The 23682-nt window shown below is 39.3% G+C and overlaps 1 protein-coding gene across 6 annotated transcripts in view; it reads left to right on the top strand.

Moving 5' to 3' along the window:
* The window catches only part of FBXL4 (F-box and leucine-rich repeat protein 4), a 59074-nt gene extending 39282 nt beyond the window's left edge, over positions 1-19792 (top strand). For 3 of the 6 annotated variants that reach the window (XM_010573352.1, XM_010573354.1, XM_010573351.1), the window contains 3 exons: positions 8387-8458; positions 9685-9997; positions 17899-19792. In XM_010573352.1, coding sequence (XP_010571654.1) covers positions 8387-8458; positions 9685-9997; positions 17899-18062 — 549 coding nt within the window. In that variant the 3' untranslated portion in view covers positions 18063-19792. Of the gene's footprint in view, positions 1-8386; positions 8459-9684; positions 9998-10444; positions 10517-11602; positions 11815-17898 lie in introns of those variants that run through there. The other 3 variants (XR_774728.1, XM_010573353.1, XM_010573355.1) reach the window with 3 other exon arrangements.
* The last annotated feature ends 3890 nt before the right edge of the window (positions 19793-23682 follow it).

Here is a 23682-nt window from a genome sequence, read left to right as displayed (position 1 = left end):
TCAGAGACTGTGCCAACCCCCCCCCCCCAAACAGTTGATATTTGGCTTTCTTTTTGTGCTATATAATGCCAAAGGGAGGAAAAAAAAATGTATTCTGAATTTATATAGATTTTGAATTACTTTTGATGATCTTAACAAGATTACCTTTTACATTTGCATGAGGTGTTTGTAATTACAAATATTTGTAGCAGTAGCGGCACTCAGATTGAAATAAAATTGTCTGCTTTCATCTGAGGTTTTTGTTGTTCAGTTGGTTGGGTTTTTTTGCCACAGGTAGTTCTAATATGGTAAAACCTTTTTTGGTGTGGTACATGTGAAACAGAACTTGACTGGCTTAACATGAAGACTGTGATAAATTATAATTGTATATTTTCAAATAGTTGGTGGAAGAAACCAGTAACAATGTTTCTGCAGTATTTTTGCTGCTAGAAGCCAAAATTGGAGGGAAGAACTTTCTCTCTGTTGCTGAGCGGTGTTACTGGTGGGGGGAGCATTGGTGGTTGTTTTTTTATTTTTCAAGGAGTCTTACTAGAACCTCCTTTTACCCAGTTTTACATAGGGAAATCATATACTTGCCGTTCCGAAGACACCTTAGTCACATATAGTAATAGCTGTAGTCTTAAAAAAATGAATGAAGTGATGTGCTGCCATCAAGATTCCTTGCAGTTGTTATTCACTCAGGCATTTCTGGAAGTCCTAAGGCAGAGGTAACATTTAGTTGAGAGTCTCAGTTATTTTCCCTGAAATTAGAAGTAATTTGGTTCATTTTCTGAAATATTTTGGCAGAGGTTGTGTATGTCAGTTCGCAGTAAAGCGAGGGGACGCTGCCGTACGGGAGGACAGCTCAGGATGTTTCCTGTGGTGGTGGTTTTGAGGAGGGGCTCTCTCCAAAGGCTCGGCCGTAGACCACCGCAGCAGCCTTTTTCTGTCTGAAGGGTTCGTGCTGAGAGATGTGGGGCTCGGCAGGAAAACTCCTGCCAGCCCCTGCGCGAGAGTGCCTGCCCGAGAAGGTGAGGGGCTTGAGGGCACTTGCTTTCTGGGCGGCGGGGCCGTGCTCAGCTGCAGCAGCGCTCTGCTCTGTCGCTTCTTTGGCCATTGCTCGGGCTCTGCTGCCAGTCGCCTGGTCTTTTGCTTTGCTAGCTGTCATTACTGCCTTGTTTTTCCATCCTGCACCTTGGATTGGTTTGTCTGATTTTGAGGAGGATAGTGATAGCGCTGGAGGTGTAACTGCCCCGAAAGAGGCAGTGAGGGTGTTACCCTTAGGAGGTTTCTGTCGGGCGTTTGGTCTTGCAGATGAAGCAGCTGAGTTTGGTTAGTGTAAAGCAATATTACTTGTAAGAATTCAGAGTGGGTGCATGTACATAGGGACCAGAGACCACATACGATGTGGATGATGTTTTAAAGCCAGCTTAACAGCCATCGCATCTCTCAGGTGATGATCACATCATATGTGTGACCAGTCTGTACTAACCAGTGTGTATTTCTTAGGTCCCTGCACGTGTCCCCACTGTTACATTAATTCTTATAGGGGAAAACTACTTTGCTGCCCGTGGGATCGCTAACCATTGCACTTTTCAGGAGCACATCCTTGGTGAAAAGCAGGATGTGACTGTTGTTAAGTAGGACGGGTCTTGCCAAAGGAGGTTTGAACTGTCGGTGTGAAATTGGGAAGGGGATAAACTTGTATTCGCTAGTCTGCCCTTCAGAAAGTTTGGCCTCGATTCTGGTAGCCAGGCTGCTGTGTAAAAAATTCCATGTACCCTTTTGAGTCAGATTACTCAATCCCAATAAATAACCTGCATGAGATGATTATCTCAGTGTCAAGTGGTAAGTACCACAAGCATGATTTCTTTTCTTGATTTGCCAAGAGCTTGTTTGTAGTTTTCTTAAAGCAAGTCATGGTTTCCTTCCTATCCGCTTTCCCATCGTCTTGATAGTCTGCTTTTGGCTTTACCGTGAGGTTCTTCATGCGTGTATGTTGAGCATTAAGAGGTTTGGTTCTACTTGTGATAACTTTGCAGATCTTTTTTTACTATTATTTTAAGGCAGGAGTTCTTCACCTGTTGGGCATGTTAACTTGCTAATTTCTATATTATCTTTACTTCGTGACTGCATGCAGAAAAACATGATTCAGACTTCTCATGTCTTTTGTACGTGTGGTGTGTCTCACTTGGGTCTCCAACAGGATAATTCTAGTCTGTGGCATGCTGGAGGCCTTGTGTTACCTATAAGGAAAATTCCCAAAGTCATTTTGTACACGGTAATGTGTGTGCAGTAATACTTGTGTGCAGGATAAGGTAATTGTGCAGGAAGGGCGTTTGTCTCCGCAGCGGCAGAAGTTAGCATTCATGATGTGTGTGCTGAAGTTTGAGATGTTTTGAACTAATCTGTTCCCACAGTTGTGTGTTTGTCTGGCTGAGTCACCTGGTCCCAACCTCCCTTGCTGTAAATTTAAACTTTTTGGGAACAAAAGGGAAGCTCCTGCCCAGATCATGAACAGAGGAACTTTCCTGTGCAGCTGAAGGTTCAGCTTCTGAGAATATGGATGTGATTGATGGGCTGAGGGAAACATGGAAGATTTCATTGGCCTGGCCTTAGTCTGTAGTTCTCCAGTTCTCCTTTCTGTCTGCTTCTCAGGTTCCAAGAATTTTAAGGAATTCATTCAAAAGTCATTGACTATGACTTTTATTAGGAAGACAGAATACTTAAAGTACCCTGCAGAGTTACCTCCTTGTTACCACATTTACCCCTCCTCATTCAGGCAAAGCTGAATTTTCTGTCTTTGATTTTCACTCAGATTATTAGTTGTTACTAGATGGAATAATATCGTCAGGTGCTTGGTCAGATAAACAGGCTCCCAAAATATAGCTGCATGGTATCAAATGTATACTGAGTGTTTGGTGTCCTATAGTAATTGCCTAATTGCTGTATCAACTTTTAGCTAAATGTGTTGAGAAATGTAAATTTGATTTGTACACAAACAGCATGTGGCAGCTGGTGATTGGGTACTGGATATTCAGGGTTCCACAGTTCTTTACTAGCAGGCTGATCAAATGTTTTGATGCTTTTCTTGTTTGTCTTATGAAAAGATGATTGTTTGTGGAATAAGCTTGTCTAAATATGTTATCCAGTACAATTGTTTAATGTAGTCCTAAAGACCCTGATTCTAACCTAAAAGCAAATATTTTTTACAATATTTTAACATAGATCTCTAGAGTAAAATGAAAATGCGACCTAGAAATGTGGGTAAATACTGTGATAGAACCTGTTATTAAATGTAACCTCATAAATGTATATGCAAAGGCAACTCACTGCAAAGACTCTTCAAGATGTATTTTTTGATGGAGAGATAAGTAAATGAAATATGAAAAAGAAATTGTGGTCTTTAGGAACGTTGTTATATTAATTCTTTGATATTGTGGAAAAATGCAATATTCTTGTTGTGGTGAGCTTGCAAATGTAGGCATGTTATCTGATATCTGCCTGCAACTAACGTTATATAAGTATTTGAACGTAAGTGGAGACAACAGGGTTTGGGGGGGAGAGGGCAGGGAGGGCTAGAGATGAGGTCGTCATTTGGAAATGGTAAGAAAAAATAATACAACTTTGGGTGTCATCTCATGTAATGCAATTGGGGGCGGTATTAAAGGAAATTTTTTTCTACACCTAACTTAAATTTTTAATGTTAAAAACCCAAAATTTAAGCCCTGCATAATTAATTTTTTTCTTGAACAAAGAGGTTAACTGGAGAATTAGTAACTCTGTGATTTAAAATCAGAGCAAGCAAGGGAAACCATATTTAAAAAAGGGAGGCAGCAGTCTTTAATGAGGCTTTAAGATTACTTTCAGCATTCATTTCATTGAAAATTTTGAAGAAAAAATTGCAGGAGAATAAATGTCTTGTAAAAGATTCAGGCTCTCAAGTTGTTTCATTGAGAGGCTGGAAGAATTCCTGACTTATGTCAGACACGGTTCTTCTGAGAAGGGGGGTAAAAACAGCCCATTGTTTGTTCCCAGCAAACAAAAGTAACAATTTTAAAAGGAGTTTTTAAGATTTCTCTATAAAAAGAAAGTTTATAAAAAGGTGCAGACTGTTTCTTCCCTATCCCAACCCTAAAAGTAAAACTTGTTGTTTTTCTTAAGCTCTTCCTTCAATCCTCCAAAGGCACGCTGTGGTGCACTCATTTTCATGCCTTTTATTATGGTGGAGCCTTCATGTGATAGCCATATTATAGTGCATAATTGGTATTTTTTTAAAACTTTTGTTTTTTTGTTGTTTTTTTTTTTTAATCTCAGACTATTTGACAGTGAAGCTGCAATGAGTAAATGGTCAAATGTTTAAAGTGCATCTTTCACAGGTGAGACACGTCTGCCACAGACAGAAGGGTTTTCTGTTTGAACAGATATTGAGCTCGGGCTCTCTGTTGGATGCTTTCCTCATCATACTAACATCAGAAATTATTTGCGTTTCCTGCTGGATCATGAATGCAAAAAAAATCCTGAAACAAGTCAAGCAAGACTCAGTCTTGCCAAGTGTATTACTCTGCCACCAGTATTTGGTTTCTCCACTGATGGGTGGTCTGTTCAAACCAGCAACGCTCTTGCAACACCTAAGTCGAAACTTATGTGTGATGTCTAAGGTCTTTACAAAGGCAGGTAGGACACAAGTTAGTCCAGTATCAGCTATTTAGTTGAAGTATACACAACACATAAATGTCTTCCAGGCTGGTCTGTATCACAGAGTGGAGGACTTTCATGTTTGGGCAGACCGCTTACTAGTCTCACGTGGACTAAGTTAGGATTTTAAGCAGTAATCTCATCTCTTCTCTTGTCCAAGGCAGGATGAACTCTCTTGATGTCCCTTCAGACAGATGTTTGTCTGACCTGTTCATAAAGACTTCAGAGACTCTTCAGGCAGTCTGCTTCCCTTTTCTGAGGTTTAGGACTAACTGCCATGCCCTAAAATATTTCTGTCATCTGCTCTGTAAGGTTGTGTTTAGCAGCAGTATCATATCCTTCTGATCAGTTTGACATCAGAGTCTTCTCTCTTAAAGCAACTCCTGCACTGTATGTTTTCCTCATCTGAAAACACCTTTCCTGGGAATGGAGGACAGGGTACATCATTTTATTTGGCCCCTTTGGACTCTTCCTGTTGTCTGTGCCATCTTATAAAAGTGATTATTTTAGTAGGTTTTGTTTTGAGTTGGATGGCAGAAGAAATTTAGACCACTGAAGCCATGCCATATATTACTCCACAAAGAAAAAGTAATTCTTACCTTAAGTTTGTTTCCAGAGTGGGTTGTTTTGTTTTGGTGGTTTGGTTTTTTTTATTTTGTTTTATTTTTTTTAAATCATTCACTCTTTTCTTTGAAGCAGGTTCAAAGCCAAACCTTACCTTTGGTTCAGGAAAACTCAAAAGATCTCCAAACTACATGCCTTGGCTACTAGGCTCAAGAATGGTATTACATGGGTAGTTTTGATTTGACTGTCTCTGGCTGAGAAAGTGAAATTAGTCTCTTCAGGTTAAAGCTTGCTGATCCAGAATTTAGGTGGCCTGTCGGTAACGTCTGAAGTTTGGCCTGTGTTACAGCTTCAGGGTCGGGTGATTGCTTTGCTCCTCTCCTTTGCTTAAATAGGAGTGTTATCACTCATCTTGTATTGCAAGTCAGAGATGAATTGTACAGACAGATGGCTTGAAACAGACAGGTTATTACAATGATAGTCCTTCTATATGTAGTGCATATAGATTCTGTGAGCTGCCATTCTCTCCTGCTATTTTCATGTCCTTTGCCACATGGATTCTCAATTGACTGTGGCACAACTGGGCATGCATAAAGGACTTTTCTTCTTTCTTGACATATGCAAACCCCACCTTACAGAAGAACAGACACTGCTTCTGAAAGAAACCTGAGTTGTGTGTGGGCATGTATGCGCCCCAGAAGAGGAATTAATATAACTGGTATCGTTGATGTTGAGTAAGCAGTTGTTTACTCTTGGGCTTGACTTGGCACGATTTGTGATGGTATGACATGGTGTTCTACCAAGCTCCCTTTTATTACCCACATTCCTAGTGCTTTTTTTAAAGTTGTTTGGTTTTTTTAAATAATTGTTTAAAATAATACTTTAGGTTTTATAGGTTGTGAAAAGACCCTTGAAAATGTGGACTCAGTGCACATCAATACAGTAAGGACTGTCTCAAATTAGAGAGCGACTAAAAAAGGTATTCTGAGAGATGTGTCAAATTCCTGTTCAAGTTAACAAAAGTAGCTCAGTTATCTAATCAAGATAACTATGAATATCTGTCTTCCTACCTATTTCACTCCTCTCTGAAGAAGAGGGAGTGTGGAATTGATCTCACATCCTACAAGCTGTTCAGAGTGACTGTTCACTTTTGCACTGTTTGTGTCAATTAAGGAAAGATATTGCTGCTTGCCAACCTTTCAGGCCAGTGTTTAAATTCCAGTCTGGAAACCATTACTAAAAAACATGGTGGAATGCAGCAAAGTATTCAGCTTTCCTGTGGAGTCACCTGAATACCTGCAGAAATGCTGTTTAGTACTGTGTATGCAGTCAGGGACTGATTTATTTAGCTCTGATATTTAAGGTTTGTAGAGAGGGGTTTGGGGATTTAGCTTTTAATTTCTGCACCTGAGTAGGTTCTAAAGCTCATAGCTTTCCCTAAGTTAAATAGTAAAGACTATGTCTCATTCTCTTGGATTAACTTGTTTATTCGGGGTTAATGATCCAAATGTAGCATTTGCTTAAGTATGTTATTTAAAATGTATTGGATATTTGCACATTTACTAGCTTTAAAGTGTTCTTAAGTGTTACTTATTTAATAATGACATCTTAATGCTCTTGTGTTTAATTCCCTAGCTACCTTTTTCTTTAAAAACATGAATGAAAGTAAAGCAAGTGAGCGGACAGTGATTTTTAAGACCTCTGCAAAGATACATGTGAGGAAGACTTACTCATAGCATCTACTTTTAGGCTGCCTTTGGGAAATCAAATCTTAGAAGGCCAAGTTGGAAGCTGAGGTTCTATACATGTCAAGTGTTGGGTGTTTCTAACTGCTCCCTGGTGACACCTAAATTAGATGTCTGAAATGATCTCCATGAACACCCCATGCTATGTCCCCGTTGTGTATCTGCTAGACTTTCAGTGCAAGGGATCAGATACTTCTTCATGGCAGTATGACAAAGGGTCATGTTCCTACCAAGTTTCGTTGGAATATAACAAACAGAGGAAACTAAGTAAAGCATTTAACTGTAAACTTTCTGAAAACAAGTAAATTTATATTTCAAAAAAACAGTATAAATTATAATACCCATGCGTACAAATATTGTTGACTAGTGTTGTTGTAGGAATTCCACTTATTAGCAGTAGATTATTTTGTCCCTTGTATATTGCTTGGGTTTTTTTCTGCTAGAAACTGTTGTATATCCTGTAGAAACCCACAGACTTTTATTGTTAATACATCGTGAAACTAACTCCCATTTTCAAGCTCATACAGATTACAAAGTCCTAACAGTGATGAATGTTTTAAGTATGATGCACAGCTATTTGTGATGTGAATCCCAGACTACGTTCTTTTTTGCACAGTGTGTATTTCCAGCTACAAAGCAAAATATGGCTACAGACAATGCAGAAGAGTCTTTTCTGTATCTTAGAAGCACAAATAAAAACCCTTGAAGTTTCCCTTGTTGTGGAACAGAACAGCCGCATACTTCACATTTTGTAAGATGCATCTGATGTTCCAGTCCCAATTTCAGGCTGAGCAATGCGCAGTACTTTCTGAAAAGAATGGCCATGTTAAATGGCAGGAACACGACTGTAAAATACACATTATATCTGTTTCAGTCTGCGTGCTAGTAGTGACAGGTGCTCAATGGTTGTCAGCATCCTTGTCAGCACGGAGACTCCTTTGACATTAAAGTCCCCAGCTCGGTCCTGATGCTGCGCAGCTCTATTGGCAGTTCCATCAGGCTGCAGCGGATCGGCGAATGTCAGAGCCTCCGCTGTTCTTCTGGTATGTCGCCAGCCCTCTGTGTTTTCGGGCTGGTCTTGCCTGTTATTTGAACTTGCCATACTTCTTCAGCAGCTTTCCTGTGGGAAATGAGCGGATAGGTCATGGGTATGTAGGTATCTTCAGGGCAATGCAAAACCACATCCAAAGTGACTTGCATCAAGGTTTGTAACGATTACCGTTGCTTTAAGCCAATCAATGGGTAGAGTACCCAGGGACTCATTAAGTGGCATTTGTGGTGTCTGTAACAGAGCTTTGAGCTGTATTTCAGGAAATGCGGTGACAGCCTTTAATGTCTAATTGACCTCTTCTCTTTGTCTCACTTTCCATATTTTCTTCTGATGTGTTCCCCTGTGGCAGCAAACAGCCCTGCTCAGTATTCTGAACTTCTGCTCGGAGCTGCAGCACCTCAGCCTGGGCAGCTGCGTCATGGTGAGTACTTACACCGTGTGTGTGTGTGGGGGGGGTGCGTGCAACTTGCTTTGGAACTCAGTCTGGGTTTATCTTTCACAAAGACGTGTTAAATGCTGGGTTGATATTGTGCTATACTCTCTTGAAAGGTCCAAGACGAATGCAGCTTAGTCATATACTTAAGGGTTACGTACTAGTTTAGCAGGCCTAAAACATAGCTTGTAGGCTTTCTCCTAGTTCTTCAGCCTTTTCCTAAATTTGGGGGCATTCTTTATATGCATAGTCACTTTTTCTTTCCAAAACTAATAATCAAGACTGACTTATTTTTATTCAGACCAGGTCATCATGCCTGGCAGATTAATGCTTGTGTCTGACCCTACAGTAATAACCACGAGAGAAATATTTTCAGCAAAAGCCGTTTGAGTCCTGGACTTGCTGGGCGCGCTCATTGGTTTAAAGAAAGAGAGTACAGGGACAGCAGCAGTCCTTGCAGGGCGCTTGTCTGAGCTGTACCGCACGTGCGCGTCAGAGCTGTGCGTGGAGGGATTCTGGCCTGCTGCTGTCCCCGCTGGTGGGCACACCGCGTCACTCCCCAGGAGACTCAGCTGACCTTCCTCCTAGGTCAGGAAGGAAGGGGCAAAGCAGAATTGGCTCAGCCTTCCCTGCTTTGACTCATGGACGGACGAGGAAGGCAGCGTGGCTAGGCTTTTCCAGCGGTCCTTGTCTTCCTGTGGTTTCTGATGGTGGATTTCATTCCTTCTGTCTGCGTGGTGGGACCCTGTTTCAGTCCCTTTGGCTTGCCCGAGGTAACCGATAAGACTTCCGTAAGAAGATGCAGCAACTAGTCAACCCAGAATGGAAATGAGGACAATCTTCGGTCTGCACGTGCTTATGGTTGCGGTGCTTGTGGTCATAAAAACAGTTTTAATCTTATCTTTTAAAGAAAAAACGTGTGCAAAAAAGAAGGGCTTTTCAAAGAAAATAAACTTTTCACTGCATTTTCACTGATCCTTAGTATTAAGTGAATTTAAAAGTACCTGTGTCTGGGGGTTGATAGAAAAATTATTTTATTGTTGTCTTCTGTAAAAGTATACCTCACTGTACTCTACAGTGAATAATTTTCAGAGCTCTTTAGAAATAACAAATGCTTAAGACGGATCCGTAGGTGTGTTAGCAAGCAAATCTTGAAACACCTATGTATGTCTGGAAAGATGGTATACATGACAAAGTGTTTGCTTTCCTTGCAGATTGAAGACTATGATCTTATAGCAAGCATGATGGGAGCAAAATGCAAAAAGCTTCGCAGTCTGGACTTGTGGAGATGTAAAAACATAACTGAAAATGGAATAGCAGAATTGGCTTCAGGCTGCCAGCTTTTGGAAGAACTTGATCTTGGCTGGTGCCCTACGTTACAGAGCAGTACGGGCTGTTTCACAAACCTTGCACGTAAACTCCCAAACTTGCAAAAGCTCTTTCTTACAGCCAACAGGTCTGTGTGTGACACAGACATTGAGGAGCTTGCAGCAAGCTGTACGCGTTTACGGCAACTGGATATACTGGGTAAGAAAATGGAGGAATACTGTTATTTATCTTACTGTGTCTCAAAAGCCTTGCAGTTAAAAAGGAGTCCTTAAGACAAAACTGTCTTCTAGACATATTTTAAAATAAATATTTCTTAAAATTATGGTTTAGCATATGAAAAAAACCGAGGGAAGCTTTAGTCGCTGCAGTGAGTTTCTGACTCAGAATCCAGTGGATTTATACCAACCATGTAATTTGACTGCTTAGTATGAATTGCTTAAACTGAGATTTAAGTGCAAGATTTTTCAATAATTTTAGTTTCATGACCATTAGTTTTTTAACTGAAATTTTCCTCTTGACTGTTGGAAGATCCAATTTCTTATTCCTCTTTCTGCTTTTGTTTGTTATTTCTGTGAAATGTGACAAAGCATATGTATAGTGCAGGTCTGTGATCAATAAACAGATTTCTGCTTTTGCACAATACAGATACACCAAGAAATACTGAATTTCTTTGTCACTTTTACCAGGAAGTGAATTTGACTCATTAAAGAGGAAAAGGTAATTAACAGCAAAACTTAAAATGGACTTTCTAGGAAGTTGGGAAAGAAGTGATGAAGGGCAGAAAGCATAGCTAATCTTAAATTTCTAATCCTCTGCAGCTTCTATAGCTAAAAATATTTTTAGGAATCTAAAGTAAATATACTTTGGACCCTTGAGTAAGGACTTTGAGAAATGTAGTTTTGCGTGATACTGAATTTATTCTTTTGATGGTGGAATATGAGGTTTTATTTTTAAAGTAATGTAGGACAGCAGGGATATTTGTGACATCAATGTGGAAGAAATTTCTTCATGCTTTTACTGACTTATTTTCACAGGGTTAGTTGAAAAAGAAGGATCTAAAGGAAAGGGAATACTGTGTATTTTTAATATTTAATAATTTTAATGAAAATACTACATTTAGTTTGAGAGAGATACTGGAAAGAACTGAGAGCCCTCAACTTGAATAATGTTCCAAGCAAGTTTAAGGCTATCAGCGTTTCTCATTACAAAAAGATTTACCACATAGCTTCACATTGTCTACTCCAGTATAGCTAGCACACTCTTCTATAATGAAATACGGTTTTACTCATCTCTGACTGAGAAAGTTGCCTTCTGACCAACAAGAGAAAGGAGAATGAACTTGACTCTACCTAGTACAAATTGTAGAGACTTGATGTATATGTCCACAGGAGGCAACATGTTTTGCGTATCCTTAAGGGAATCTATTTTATAGCTAGATTATCAAGAGCGCATTTCCCTATTCAGACAAGAAAAATTTCCAAACAGCACAGTGAATGAGGTCTTTCATAAACACGTATGTTCTTCTGACCACCCACTTCCATGCATTTCTGTTACAATGGCATTGTGTCTGCCCACAAAGTGGTCTGACCTTTTCACTGCACCAGAGGCTCCCCATGAATAGTTTGGCTGTGTTAAGCCTATGGACAGTCTGCTGCTTCTGTTGCCTCTCTGCCGGCAGTAAAGGTTTGTTGCCATACTTCTCTAGCGTTTGAATTCAGTTTGACATCTTATTGATGTTTTTGTGAAAAAAATAACATGTGAATGTGGAGAAGGAATTTGTTCTGTTCCCTGGGTGCTTACCAGTGTTCCTGAGCCAAGTGGATTTGGAGTCAGCCTTTCCCAGTGAGACTGCACATTCAGATAAATGTTCTCCAGGGGATATCCAGTTGAATTACTTGCAAGATGCTACCAAAAACCTGAATATCCACCTTCCAGACCTCACTTTTTTCCTTCAGAGGAATACTTAGTAGGATGGAAAAAAAGATTGTCTTCTGCTGTAAACGTGTCAGTACAAGGTAACATGATATATGTGAAGGAGTTACCCAGCTCTTTTGGCAACAGGGAGGAAACTGTGTTCATTTCTTTGAATGTGGGAACCATTATAGTCTGTGGTTAAAAGAAAGAGTTGTCAAGTAGAACATCGGGTCATCTGGAGGTAGAGTTGCCAGGTGTTCCCATGTAAATGCAGAAGTCTGTGTTGTCTGAACTAAAGAGCTAGTGTCTCACAGTGCAGGAGTACCAACAAAGTCATAAATCTCTGTATGTGCTCTAACTTTTGGCAGCTGATGTAGGGCCATCCAGTTACTCTAAGCTACATAAATGCTTAATATGTTTTTGTCCCTCTGAAGAAGTGTGACAACAGGTCTGAAGCTGTTAGAGGCCTGAGGTCAGTGCTCAGCTTTGCAAGAGTAACCTTGAACAGTGGGTCTTCTCTGTGATGTGAATGAACGAGAGGTGCTCTCATTATATCCTTTGTCATCTCCCAAGTACAGAAATGTCTGGCTTGTACATGCATTGTAAAGAGTGTAGAAATATTGCTGCTAGGTTAGCAGTGCATGCTGTAAGGGAACTTCTTTTGCTTCAACAAAGCAGTGTAAAAGCTTGAGGTTTTTTGCTGTATACAGGCACTTACCTAAGTAGTCATCAGCATTGACAATACTATGCTGGTTTCTCTCTGCAGTTGTTAGAACTTACAAACTTGTCAGGGAGAAATTCTTCTTTCAGTTACAGATTATTTATCATCACAATAGCATCAGGACTGGAGGAATCTAAGCCTCTGAAAGAAATCTCGTTGGGCTGTGTGTCATTTAAGTATTAAAAACTGAATGTTCTATACCCTGGATGCTGTTTTCAGGTGGTAGGTCCTGCGGCTTGCTACCCATCTGTCCTTTACGTAGCCTCTCCATTGTTGTTCGGCAATTTCCTTGTTGCAGAATCAGAGGACTCTGTAGAAGATGAAAATTGCCAGTTTTCAAGGGCTCCATAAACTTACTGGCCCATGTAAAGCATTGTATGATGAGTGGCTGCGTTCGTGGTGTGTAAAATGTACTTCAGAAAGTAAATTTCTGTTTAAAAAAATCAATGAATCATGGGTTGGATCTACATCTGCTGTGTTATAATACAATTTGGAAGAGGAAGCATGTTGTAAGTGTGTCACTGAGTACATGAGTTCAGAGCTTTCTTTTACCCATTCCATACTGAGCTGCCTGCTTACAAGTATCATTTTCTTCTCTGCCCACATCTTTTCCACTGAGTGACGTGGCAGATTTCCACCCCGCAGTAGCATGATCCAGCTGTGATCATCTGACAGTTTTGTAGTGATGGAGTACCTAATCCAGTGCTATCAAAAGTTAAGTGGATACCTCTAGACCTGTAGTTAAAATCTAGTCTTCAAACTGCGATCAGCATTGAGCAATGTGACAAGTAGACGACAACCTGAAGTGGCAGTGCCAGAAGCTTTTCTTGGACATCATATCAGCTGCTTAGTTCTGTTGCTGTGGGGCTACCTGCTGCTGTCCAGGATGAAGAATAAGTCTTCTTAACGTCACTCCCCTAAAGTCCCAAGTGCTTCTGTCCTGCACAGAAAGAGTAGTGAAAAGTAGACACCCTTGTTACCACAAAATTCATGTATTCCTATCTACATACCAACACCTCCCACACCTTCCTGAGCAACAGAAAACCCAGCTGCCCCCTTGCCAGCTGTCAAAATTTGCAGCTTTATCTTGAGAGCATCAACACGTAGTTAGTCAATTCAAACATGAAAATGTGTAGCATGTTAAAATTTTGAATTTGAGTTGTGTGTAGATTGAATAAAATGTAAAGATTAATGTAAAGAATAAAAGGCTAATCTGGCTGATCTAGGGGAGGAAAAGAAAAGTAAATGTTTGAGGGAATAGTGCTAGTTATTTTCATGGTCTCTACTGCTAAATATTATTTGGTGTGTAGTAGTATCCCTTGCCCTAGAAACTAGAGCTCTGGCAATTTTTATAGCCCATGGTACACAGGCCTCCTGAACAGCTCTAGAATGTGAAGACTTGGATATAAGATAGGTATAAAGGAAATCATTTACAGCTAATAAACGTAAGTGTTCTAGCAAAGAAAACATTACTCAAAAGTGCCTTTTGCAAAGAGAATTTTTACAGAAAATAAACTGAACAACAAAATTAAATAGCAGATTTTAATATACTGGTTATGTATTTATTCTGAGAAATGGCCTATTACTCCGTGTAAGAAAAGTTGTAATATATAACAAAGGTCCCAAAGCCTCCAAACTCCAGAAAAATGCGCTATATAGGTAACTAGCAGGATACATTGTCAGTCTTTCAAAAGCAAAGGAAAATATGCTGTATTACACTTCTGAAATGCTTTTGGATGTGCTTTTAAGAAAGATGCATCATTAATTGTACATAGTATAAATAAAAGACTGCAGATGATGTTTGCTTATCCCGTGATGTGAATAACCAAACCCCAGCCAGGTTGCTGGCCTTTTTAGCTTTTAGAAAAAGGTATTTACTAACGCGAAATTTTAAGTCTGAGGAGGAAAAAAGAAACAGGTGCAGTAAAACATGCAATTTAGGATGTCCTACTTAGTTACAAATCCATTAAAAATGTTAGTCTTAGATGAAACGGTAGGAGAACTGTCGAAGTTCAGGTAGGAAGGAATGAAGAACATCCTACACAAAAATCTGTGGCTAGGCATCTAGATCTAGCATTTTTGTAGAAACACACATTTGGATCTTGAAGCGTAAAAGTTGTGATACGTAAATGAGACTGGTTTTAAATGAAGGTACTGATGCAGTAGCAATTTTAAGGCTTGGTAGAGGAAAGATGAGTAGCATAATGTTTTGCTCCTAGAGCTTGAGTTGGAATGGTAGAGCAGATCCTGACTAGAACAGTGGTACTATGGTAAAATTTGTGGTCAAGTGAAGTGAATAACTAAAGCGTATTACAGAATTTCTGTGTATGGCCATAGGGACTGTTACATCAAGCACCAGTCTGTTGTGGTGACAGTGATCATATAATGATAAGGGAGTTAACAATCACAATAATAATGACAAGCTTTGATTAGCTCCGTGTTGGTGAGGTAAAATTTGGGGGCATAATAGCAAAGACTGTTTTTGCGTGATGTTAATGATGCCCCAAAGCAACTAATCTGAGAGCCTACCATAGAAGAAGTGAAGACCACACTTAGATACCCCCTTGCTTACACAGAAGAGTACAGGAGACTGCTGAAAACAGAGGCATCTTTCTGGAAATGAATCCTGTTCAGGGAAGGAAAATAGGAAGGTGAACTCTAGAAAGTGAAACAAAATCACAGTAAGGCAGTATGAGATATTAAGGAACCGTTGACTATAGCTAAATGCTGGAACTGTGTTTCAGATATGTTAGAAGTTTACAGGAGAGTTACTGAGGTTGGTGGCTATTCCAGATGTGAAGGATCGCTCGGATACAAGAAGGCCATTGCAGAACTGTTGTCTGTCCATTAGTGCTCATGGCAAGGGGGATCAAGTAGGCTGCTACATCAGAGCCATTCTTTCCAGGAGATTAGCCTGGAAAGCTGCCTTAAATTGGAATGCCAATACAGAAAGCTTTTGAACAAATCGATCCATTGAACAATAATAAATTGTTAGGACTAAATGGTATTTATGCAGCGGTTCTAAATGAGCTCAAATACAGGGCTGTGGAAATCCTATTTCTGTCGTGTGATCCGTCACTTAAATCAGCCTCAGCACTAGAGGAATGAAGGGTTACAAACATGGCACAATCTTCTGTGAAGCTTGCAGGTTAGAGGCTACAAAACAGTAAGATCGTCTTTCGCTCTGTGTAAACCAGTTGCAACCATAAGAAGGTCAGTCAGTGGACGTGAAAGCTGTTACAGTATTTTGAAGGAGAGCTGCATCCCTGTGAGGATAGTAGTTATGCCTCTCCAGTCTTTTAGAATTCCTTGGAGTTCTTGGTGAAGGTGAGCACTGATCCAGTCCACAGGGGATTGGATTTTCAAAAGCTTTAGCCAGGGTTGTTCTGCTTTTGTAACTTAGCTGTCTTCTCCTGGATTATGAGTGTTTCAAAGACAGCAGAGGACAAGAACGTGTCATCTCTTTTTGCAATGAAGTTAAGTCACGACTGTGGTCACCAAGGATCTGTAGTGATCTGCTTATAAGTAATCCAGGCAAAGGGGTGAATAATGCTGTACCGGAGGGTAATACCCAGGTATTAGGGGTACAAAAACCTTAAGGTGAAGAACTTAACACTGAAAAAATGCAGAATGATCTTACAATACTTAGTAAACGGATGATAAAGCGGGAGGAAAACTGTTGCATCAAGTGCAAAGTAATCGTATGAGGCAAAATAACATTAACTAAGCATATGGGGGGTGGGGGGGAAGGACACTTTATATTAGCTACTGTTTTGTAGGAAGGAGATCCTGTGGACAATTTTTGGAAAACGTCAGCTCATTGCTCAGCATCATTTTAGCGGGCAAAGAGAAGGTTAGGATTTCTTAGGAAAGAACTGGAGAAAACACTGTAAGACTTCATTATACAGTTACTTTGTGCTCAGTGCACTGTATAGTTCTGGTCATCTAATTTCAAGTGTACTAAACTAGCGCAGAAACAAGACAACAGGGGTCATCTGAGATGCAAAAGAGTCTGGAAAACAGACAGCCTTGAGGGAACAGAAGTCCATAGGACTATGAATGATGTGGAAATAGTGAACTGGGAATGATCTCTCGCTGCTGCTTTGTTATTCATTGCGCCTTAGCTGTTGCAATTAATAGGCAGTGGGGGTTTAAGGCTGATTTTTATTATTTTTTTTTAACATATAGTTGAACCATAGAACTCGTATGAAGGCGGCAAAGAAGTTCAGACAAGTAGTAGCAGTCATGAAAGGTAGCTTCAGAAATCCTTAAACTGATAATTTTTGGTAGTTGAAGATCCACCAGTGAAAAGCTGCTTTAAAAATCTGCTCTTGCCTTTTTTTTTTTTTTTTTGTGTAAGCATTATTGGCCATGGCCATAGACAAGTTCCTGGGCTAGATGGCTTTTTGGGGTGCAATTCAGCTCAAGACGGAGCCGTATAATTTGATGTGTCTACCAGCAGGTGTTAGATGTCATGTTGGATGCATAAACTCCTTTTAGAGCCGGGAGAGCCTGATGAGCCGTTTAGCCCACTGGAGACATCCAGGCTTGGTTCACTTGCCCAGAGTAACCTGCCTGGCTTCCAGCCGTTCCAGTAAGACATGGCTCTCCTCCTCGGGGTCCAGTGTCTTGTCCGCCAGCTCCGTGTGGATGTCCTACACGGTGTAAGGAACCCCAAGGGGCTCTAGGCACTTCGGGCAACTGAATCATACCCCAGTGCCCGGTCAGCTGAATCATGTGCTGTGCACCATTGACTGTACTGACTAGATTTCCATCACCTATAGTGGGTGTGTGGACGCGTGCTTATAAACACCTATTTATTTGATTTCTGACTGAATCCCATGCTTGATCTGACGCTGTGTGATGCTTGGGAGTTCAGTCACTGTGGTCACGTTTTCAGCAGGGGTAAACAGTGTGTTTTCTGTTACAGTTAGCGCATATATAGGTATGTTTCCTAGTCTCTTGACCAACTGCCCCTGCGTGTGCGTAATACCCACTCGCTCTAGAGTCCTAGAAGCCCTGCTGATGTGTTTGGAATTGGAGTAGCCCACAGTAGTTGGTGTGCTGTGCCGGTCAGCGCAGTCAGCAGAAGTCATGAGAGCGTGAGTGTCGCGTGCTGTGTTGCTTGCTGCCAAAGCCCAGCATCTGGTCACTGGGAGGTCTTGTGGCTTTGGGTACTTGGCTTCTGTAGTTAGAGATTCCCCTGAAGTGGTAAAGTTGCCCCCCAGTAGAAAATGATGGAGTTACTTAAACTGTTAAGAAAATAGAATAAGCTTCTTAAAGATGAAAATTTTGCACTGTCTCTGAGAAGCTTTTCATTTGAAATCTAATTGAAATAATCTAAATAAAAATTGTGTTGTAGCAGCATTTTTTCATGACACAGTATTAGCAGCTTTAAAAAAAAGCTATCATATTCTCAGTAACTTTACAATTTGTTTTGTTTCTTTTTTCTTTTTTTGAACAGGGACGAGGATGGTAAGCCCTGCATCTTTAAGAAAATTGCTGGAGTCTTGTAAAGATCTTTCTTTACTCGATGTGTCCTTCTGTTCACAGATTGATAATAGAGTTGTCCTAGAACTGAATGCCAACTTCCCTAATGTGTTCATAAAAAAGAGTTTCACCCAGTGACTCCCTACATATGCTGCTGTGGAATTTGTTTGACAGAGTTGTTTCCTGTGAATTTGTGCTGACTTTTTTTGAGAAGAATATAAATCCCCTATGAAATAGTGGAAAGTATTCATTATCTACACAAATGGGTAAAATACGTTTAAATATATTATGCATTTCTTAAAGAGTCGATATTGTACCTAAGAATTGTTTTACTCTGTGTTAATTGGTGGCACTGCATGTTTTTAAATACCAGCCATATGTGTGGCTTTAATGAGAAGAAAATTAATAGTGTCTTCTTAGATGTCCCTTTATAGGGTCTTACACAAAATAAGCTATGTTAATATCCAGGTGAAAGCAGAAGTTCAATATTTAGCAGTAAGAAAGAGACGGGTGCTTCCTCTTTATGTATATGTGTTTGTGTGTGTATATATAGATGTATACAGATCTATTTGTATATACATACACAGATACTGTAGCATTCTAGTTTGGCCTGCAACATGAGATCTTATGATCTGGCCTATAATCAGTTGTTTGAAAACCTGTTTAAGCTTGTATAAGAATGGATTGAAAAGACACTTTGTCGTCTTTGGGTTTTTTGGCAATGAATTCTGCCTGATACATTTTTTCTTCCTTCCTCCACCTGAAATAGATGTAGTGATGTTTTACAGTCCAGCCTAAGTGACACAACAGATAAATGCAAGAGCCTTTCACCTGAACTTAGAGCAGAAACAAAAGAGAAAATTGGCATCTGCTTCTTGGTATTGGATATAAAGTTTGAGTCAGGTACTTAGTGTTGTAACTGGTAATGTGTAGAAAACTCCAGAGCAATTTTCTTTTCAAATTTCTGTCATGGTCAAGACTTGATTTGTGATACATCTGGTTATCATGCAGAGTACCATAAAAAATAGAACTTACGGTAATGCATTAGCAACTGTCCCTTACACTGGCATCAAATCTACTGTCAAGTGTAAAACCAAACATCTTTGTTCAGTAAAACAGCAATGAAAATATAGTAGGTTTGAAACAAGGGCAATATGATTTGGTGATTTAATAATCACCCAACCTTAGTATTGTATTTGTTTTGGTTTGGGGTTTTTTGTTTTTCCAAGAGGTGATGGGTCAAAGTACTATTGCACTCTCTCTTTTTAACACTGATGGACAAATTCTAGAGGTTTCTTCCTTTTGCACTTCCTTGGATGAAGTTTTTATCTCTTTTTTTTTTTTTCTTGTATGTTGTTATGTACAGCTTCAGTTTAGAATTTTACCTTTTAGCTATTGTTGATGAATATGGACCATGAAATATAGCCTGTCATTTGATATTGGTTCCACTGTTCTTGTATTGATGGCACTTATTACCTACTGGAATAAGAAGAAAAATATTTTGTCTGGCGAAGTACATTACTGCAAAGAAGAGCACTGGCAAAGAATACCAGTTTATGCAGTAAATAACCGACCGCTACTAGAGGACTGCTACGAATCATTAAAGATTTGATGATCTCTGTGACTCCTGAATGAACACTTTGAACTCTTTGTGCTGGTGCCAATACTTTATAAACCATGTCATGAAACAGCTACAGAACATTTATCTGATTTTATAGAAAGACCTTTCTCTTCAGGTTTTTAAATTTTACAGAATCTTTTGGGAATTCCAGATCCAAAGAAGGGCATGCAGAGTTGGCTTTTTGATTTTTTCCTCCACACAGATGGCACTATGGGATTTCCAACTAGATTATGCCATTCCTTTTTTTTTCTTTCCCCAGAAAACTGGACATTGTCAGAGATCTTCAGATTGATTTTCTTTTTTTTTTTTTTTTTTCCCACACTGACAGATGTCAGCTTTGGTGTGATTCTGTGTGAGACCTCATTTCTTTCAATCAGGTTTGGGTTGATCTATTTTTCTGGGAACTTAACTTCTGACTTTTTTATCTACAAGTAATATTTTTCATTGTAATTGAGTATTAAACATTATTGTTCTAGTTATAGGAGAACACAGGTTCAGATAATGGGAGTTTACAAAGAACAGTGTTTCAAAACAAATGTCTTTGTTGTGAAATTTCACTTCTCAGGGTGCATCTGTGTTTATCTCCTTTTTTTCTTAGAGATCCTTCTTGTTTGTTTAGATACAGATTCTGTAAATAGAATGGGATGTGGATGAAGTGATAGCCATTGTGCCTTCAAACTGGTAAACTTGGTAAATAATACAGTTTCACTTCCACAGCATCTGTGAATCAAATAAGTGTTTTTGTAATCATGTCTGTGTAAAGGATTTCATTCTCTATTGCTTTTTAGGGTAGTATAAAGGAGGTTTAAATTGACATTTTGTTCATAGTAAAGCATTTTTTTTTTTCTTATGCTGTGCCTTCTGTTTGAAATTGTTTTTGTCAGGAATTCTCTATTGTCCCTTGAAAGATAAATGGAAGTCTACTTTTTATTTGGACTATTTAAAACTTAGCTGTTGCTAACACATAATTAATTCAAATAGCTGAGAAATAATTGGGAAAGACTTCCATCTATAGTTGTAGACTTCAATCCTCAATCAGTGGGTCAGAAGCTCTTTTAGCTATGGCTTTCTACGTCCAAGAAGTCTTCCAGCAAAGAGAGGATAGAGCAGACTCGACATGTCTAATATTTCCAGGATAAAGAAAACAACATGCTTTTTTAGACCTTCCTTATACATCACAAAGAAGCAAGAATAGATCACTGTCCTTTTAGTTCTGCTATTTTACACTTACGTGTGTATATCTATTTATACATATGTATGTATAATTTATATATACACACATATGTTTGTGTGTATCTATGAAAATTTTTTGTATGTGTGTACATACTTATACATATATGTATAAATCTCAAAGTTTTTCATGTAGGAATTACTTTTGTGAGGTGAATGTAATAGCAAAAGATGTTCCATAGCAGTTCTGTTTTCAACTGTTGCTTTACTGTACCTGGAGACTGAGTTCCTCTCCACCCGTGCAGCAGGAAAAGCCTGGACAGGAGGTGTGCTGGATTTCCTGTGTCGCTTTGCCAAAGTGCCTTTTGGTTTGTCTAAACGTGAAAGGTATTACAGGGTATGGTAGAGTGTGAATGCAAAGTCCGATAACTACTGTGGACTGTCTCCTTGTGAAGCAGTCATATAGAGGGAAACTTACTCTAGTTTCATTAATCCAAAATGAATGATAGCAGTTCCTCAGTTGGAGGAATTTAATTATTCTGGAATTGGGTCGTCATCTCCAACACTAGACTGTCCCTCAGTCATGTTGTCTAAATTCTGCTTTTAAGGATTTTCCATTTTTTTTATCTCATCCTTTGATCTTGTCTGTCTGTCTGAAGCATTGTAAAAGATGTGCTTTGGCAACAGATATTAAAAAAACATTGCTATCATGTCCAAAAAAAAGAGGCTTGCTCTGAAGTGCTCCTGCTCTTAAGCTAAAGGGGAGCTTCAGTACTACCTGTATGAAATTGGTGTGGCATGGCATGTAGGTCGATACATCATTCTTTTGGTCATTTTAAAAATTAGTATGATAATTTTACCATTTAAAGCATCTTCCCAACTCGAAGGCTTCAATTCAATAGTGTACTTGCTTGTATTCATAATTCTGAGCTGTCTGGCTAGATAGCTCTATGGAAGTGAATGGGGTTTCTGTTGTTTAAATCATGCACATGATTAAATACATTAGTGAGCAGGATTTATATGGAAGAACAGTTTTGCATAGGAGTTTGGACCTTATTAATCCCCATGTACTTGGAGGTCCAAATTTCAGACCAAAAAAAAAACCCAGGAAGACCCTTGTATTTACTGCCTGATTCTTTCCTTGGAGCTCTCATGCCAACTTTTCCAGGTATAAGATGTCCAGTAATTGTGGTACACAGTGAGTGGAATTCATCTCACTGAATGTTAGCTCTCTGAAAGTTAGACATCTAGTTTAAGGGAGGAATCTGGGCACCTCTAGAGAGCTATTAATCTCCTCCTAAGATAGATATTTAAGGAAAGTAGAATGAATCATGTTCTGGAGAGCCTCTCTGGAGACTGTGGAAGCTGTGATTTAGCTCAGGTTAGATACTTGGCTTTAGAATACTAAACTGAGATAAATTCCATCCAGTGCTGTACTACCTGTCTTGGAATAGGAAAAAACAAGACCAGAACAAGGTCCATCCCCAAACCTCAAAACCCTCCAAAATCTATGTAGAAAGAAGCAAATTAAAGAGATGCTGGCAACTTGAAAAGTCAGTGTTTTAAATGCCAGGATCTACTTCTGCCCCTGAGTCGTTGCCAATGCCTGTGGTATGTCTGGTGAGTTTGGGAGGGGGAGCGGGGGGGCAATGCATCCCTCTTCCCTGTTCTGAAATCTGATGTACCTAACTGGCTATATGTATAGTTCTGTTAATGCATGAAATTAACGGGCAAACGTAATTAATGTATTGCAGCTATTTTGATAATCTTTCATGTTGCTATAATTAAGACTATGACTAGTTTAACTGCTCTCCTGTCATCAGAAATGTTACCCACTGTGCTCTTGCAAAAATTGTGTGTTTAGTCCTGGTTCTTACTGTGTGTACTTATTGCATCTCATGGGATAAGTTTCCCACGTCACATCTGCAGAACTACTAAATTTACAAAAACTAGATAAAATGTAGCATTTTATTATATGGAGTATGGGGGTGACTTTATATATTGATTTACATGTTCATTATTACTCTTTTGCAATGATTCCATAAATTGTAGCTTTTGAAATTACTAGGCTAGGAATTCCTGGTTTAATGCATCTGTATATGCTGTGGTGGACACAGTCAACGTTTTTCCCAAATGAAGTCATTTGTCCTTCACTGAGATGACGATTTCTGTGATTTTAGATTTCTGACTTGATAATGAAATCCAAGAAGGGCTCTTTAGTAAATATTACCAGGCATGGGACAGGTTGTGATAATTAACATTAGCAAGGGCTGAGGCATGAGTCCTGTGTGTTACAGATCCTCACGATCTTCAAAGAAGGGCCTTGGCAAGAGTTGCCTCTTTTTAAGAACATTCAGCCTCAGTGATAGCAAGCAGTGGTGAGATTTTCCTTTTTAGCTAATGGACTTAAGTACTGTTATTTTAGTTGGGAGTTATGTAGCTCTGGTTTCTCCCTGTCTTGTTTTCATTTAAGAACGATAAAAGGCACGGAACAGAGATCCTAAATTGAAGGGGATCCTTTGTGAGGAATTAAGTTTTTCTCTTGCATGTTTTGTTCCCCTTTTCTAGAAACAAACAAATAAAAAAACCCCTCAACTATTTGAAAGCTCTCTCTTTTTCCTTGGGTACTGAAGAAATGCAAATGTCAAGAAAGTTGAGAACAGCAACAAAGGGGACTTATCCACATTTATCTGGAAGCTCATGAAAGGGTGGCCAGAGCTATTTCTAGACATAAGTGCATTGTTCTAGACCAGCTGTTATCTTTCCCAGAAATTTAGTTTCCCATATAATTTCACATGCTCATACTTCTCAGTCAAGATTTACCATTTAGATGTTCTTAATATTGACCTTTCATATACATGCTTGTGCAGTAATTCCTAGTGTCTCATTGTTTCATTTTTATGAACTACATAAAAATATTTTTTCTTCGCCTACCGCTACCCAGCTGCATTTTTTGTTAAACTCTGA

The sequence above is a fragment of the Haliaeetus leucocephalus genome, unplaced genomic scaffold, assembly GCF_000737465.1.
Source record: "Haliaeetus leucocephalus isolate CR32 unplaced genomic scaffold, Haliaeetus_leucocephalus-4.0 Scaffold384, whole genome shotgun sequence".
NCBI lineage: Eukaryota > Metazoa > Chordata > Aves > Accipitriformes > Accipitridae > Haliaeetus > Haliaeetus leucocephalus.
The sequence above is the reverse complement of the archived record's forward strand: the minus strand, read 5'-3'. Positions and strand labels throughout refer to the sequence as shown.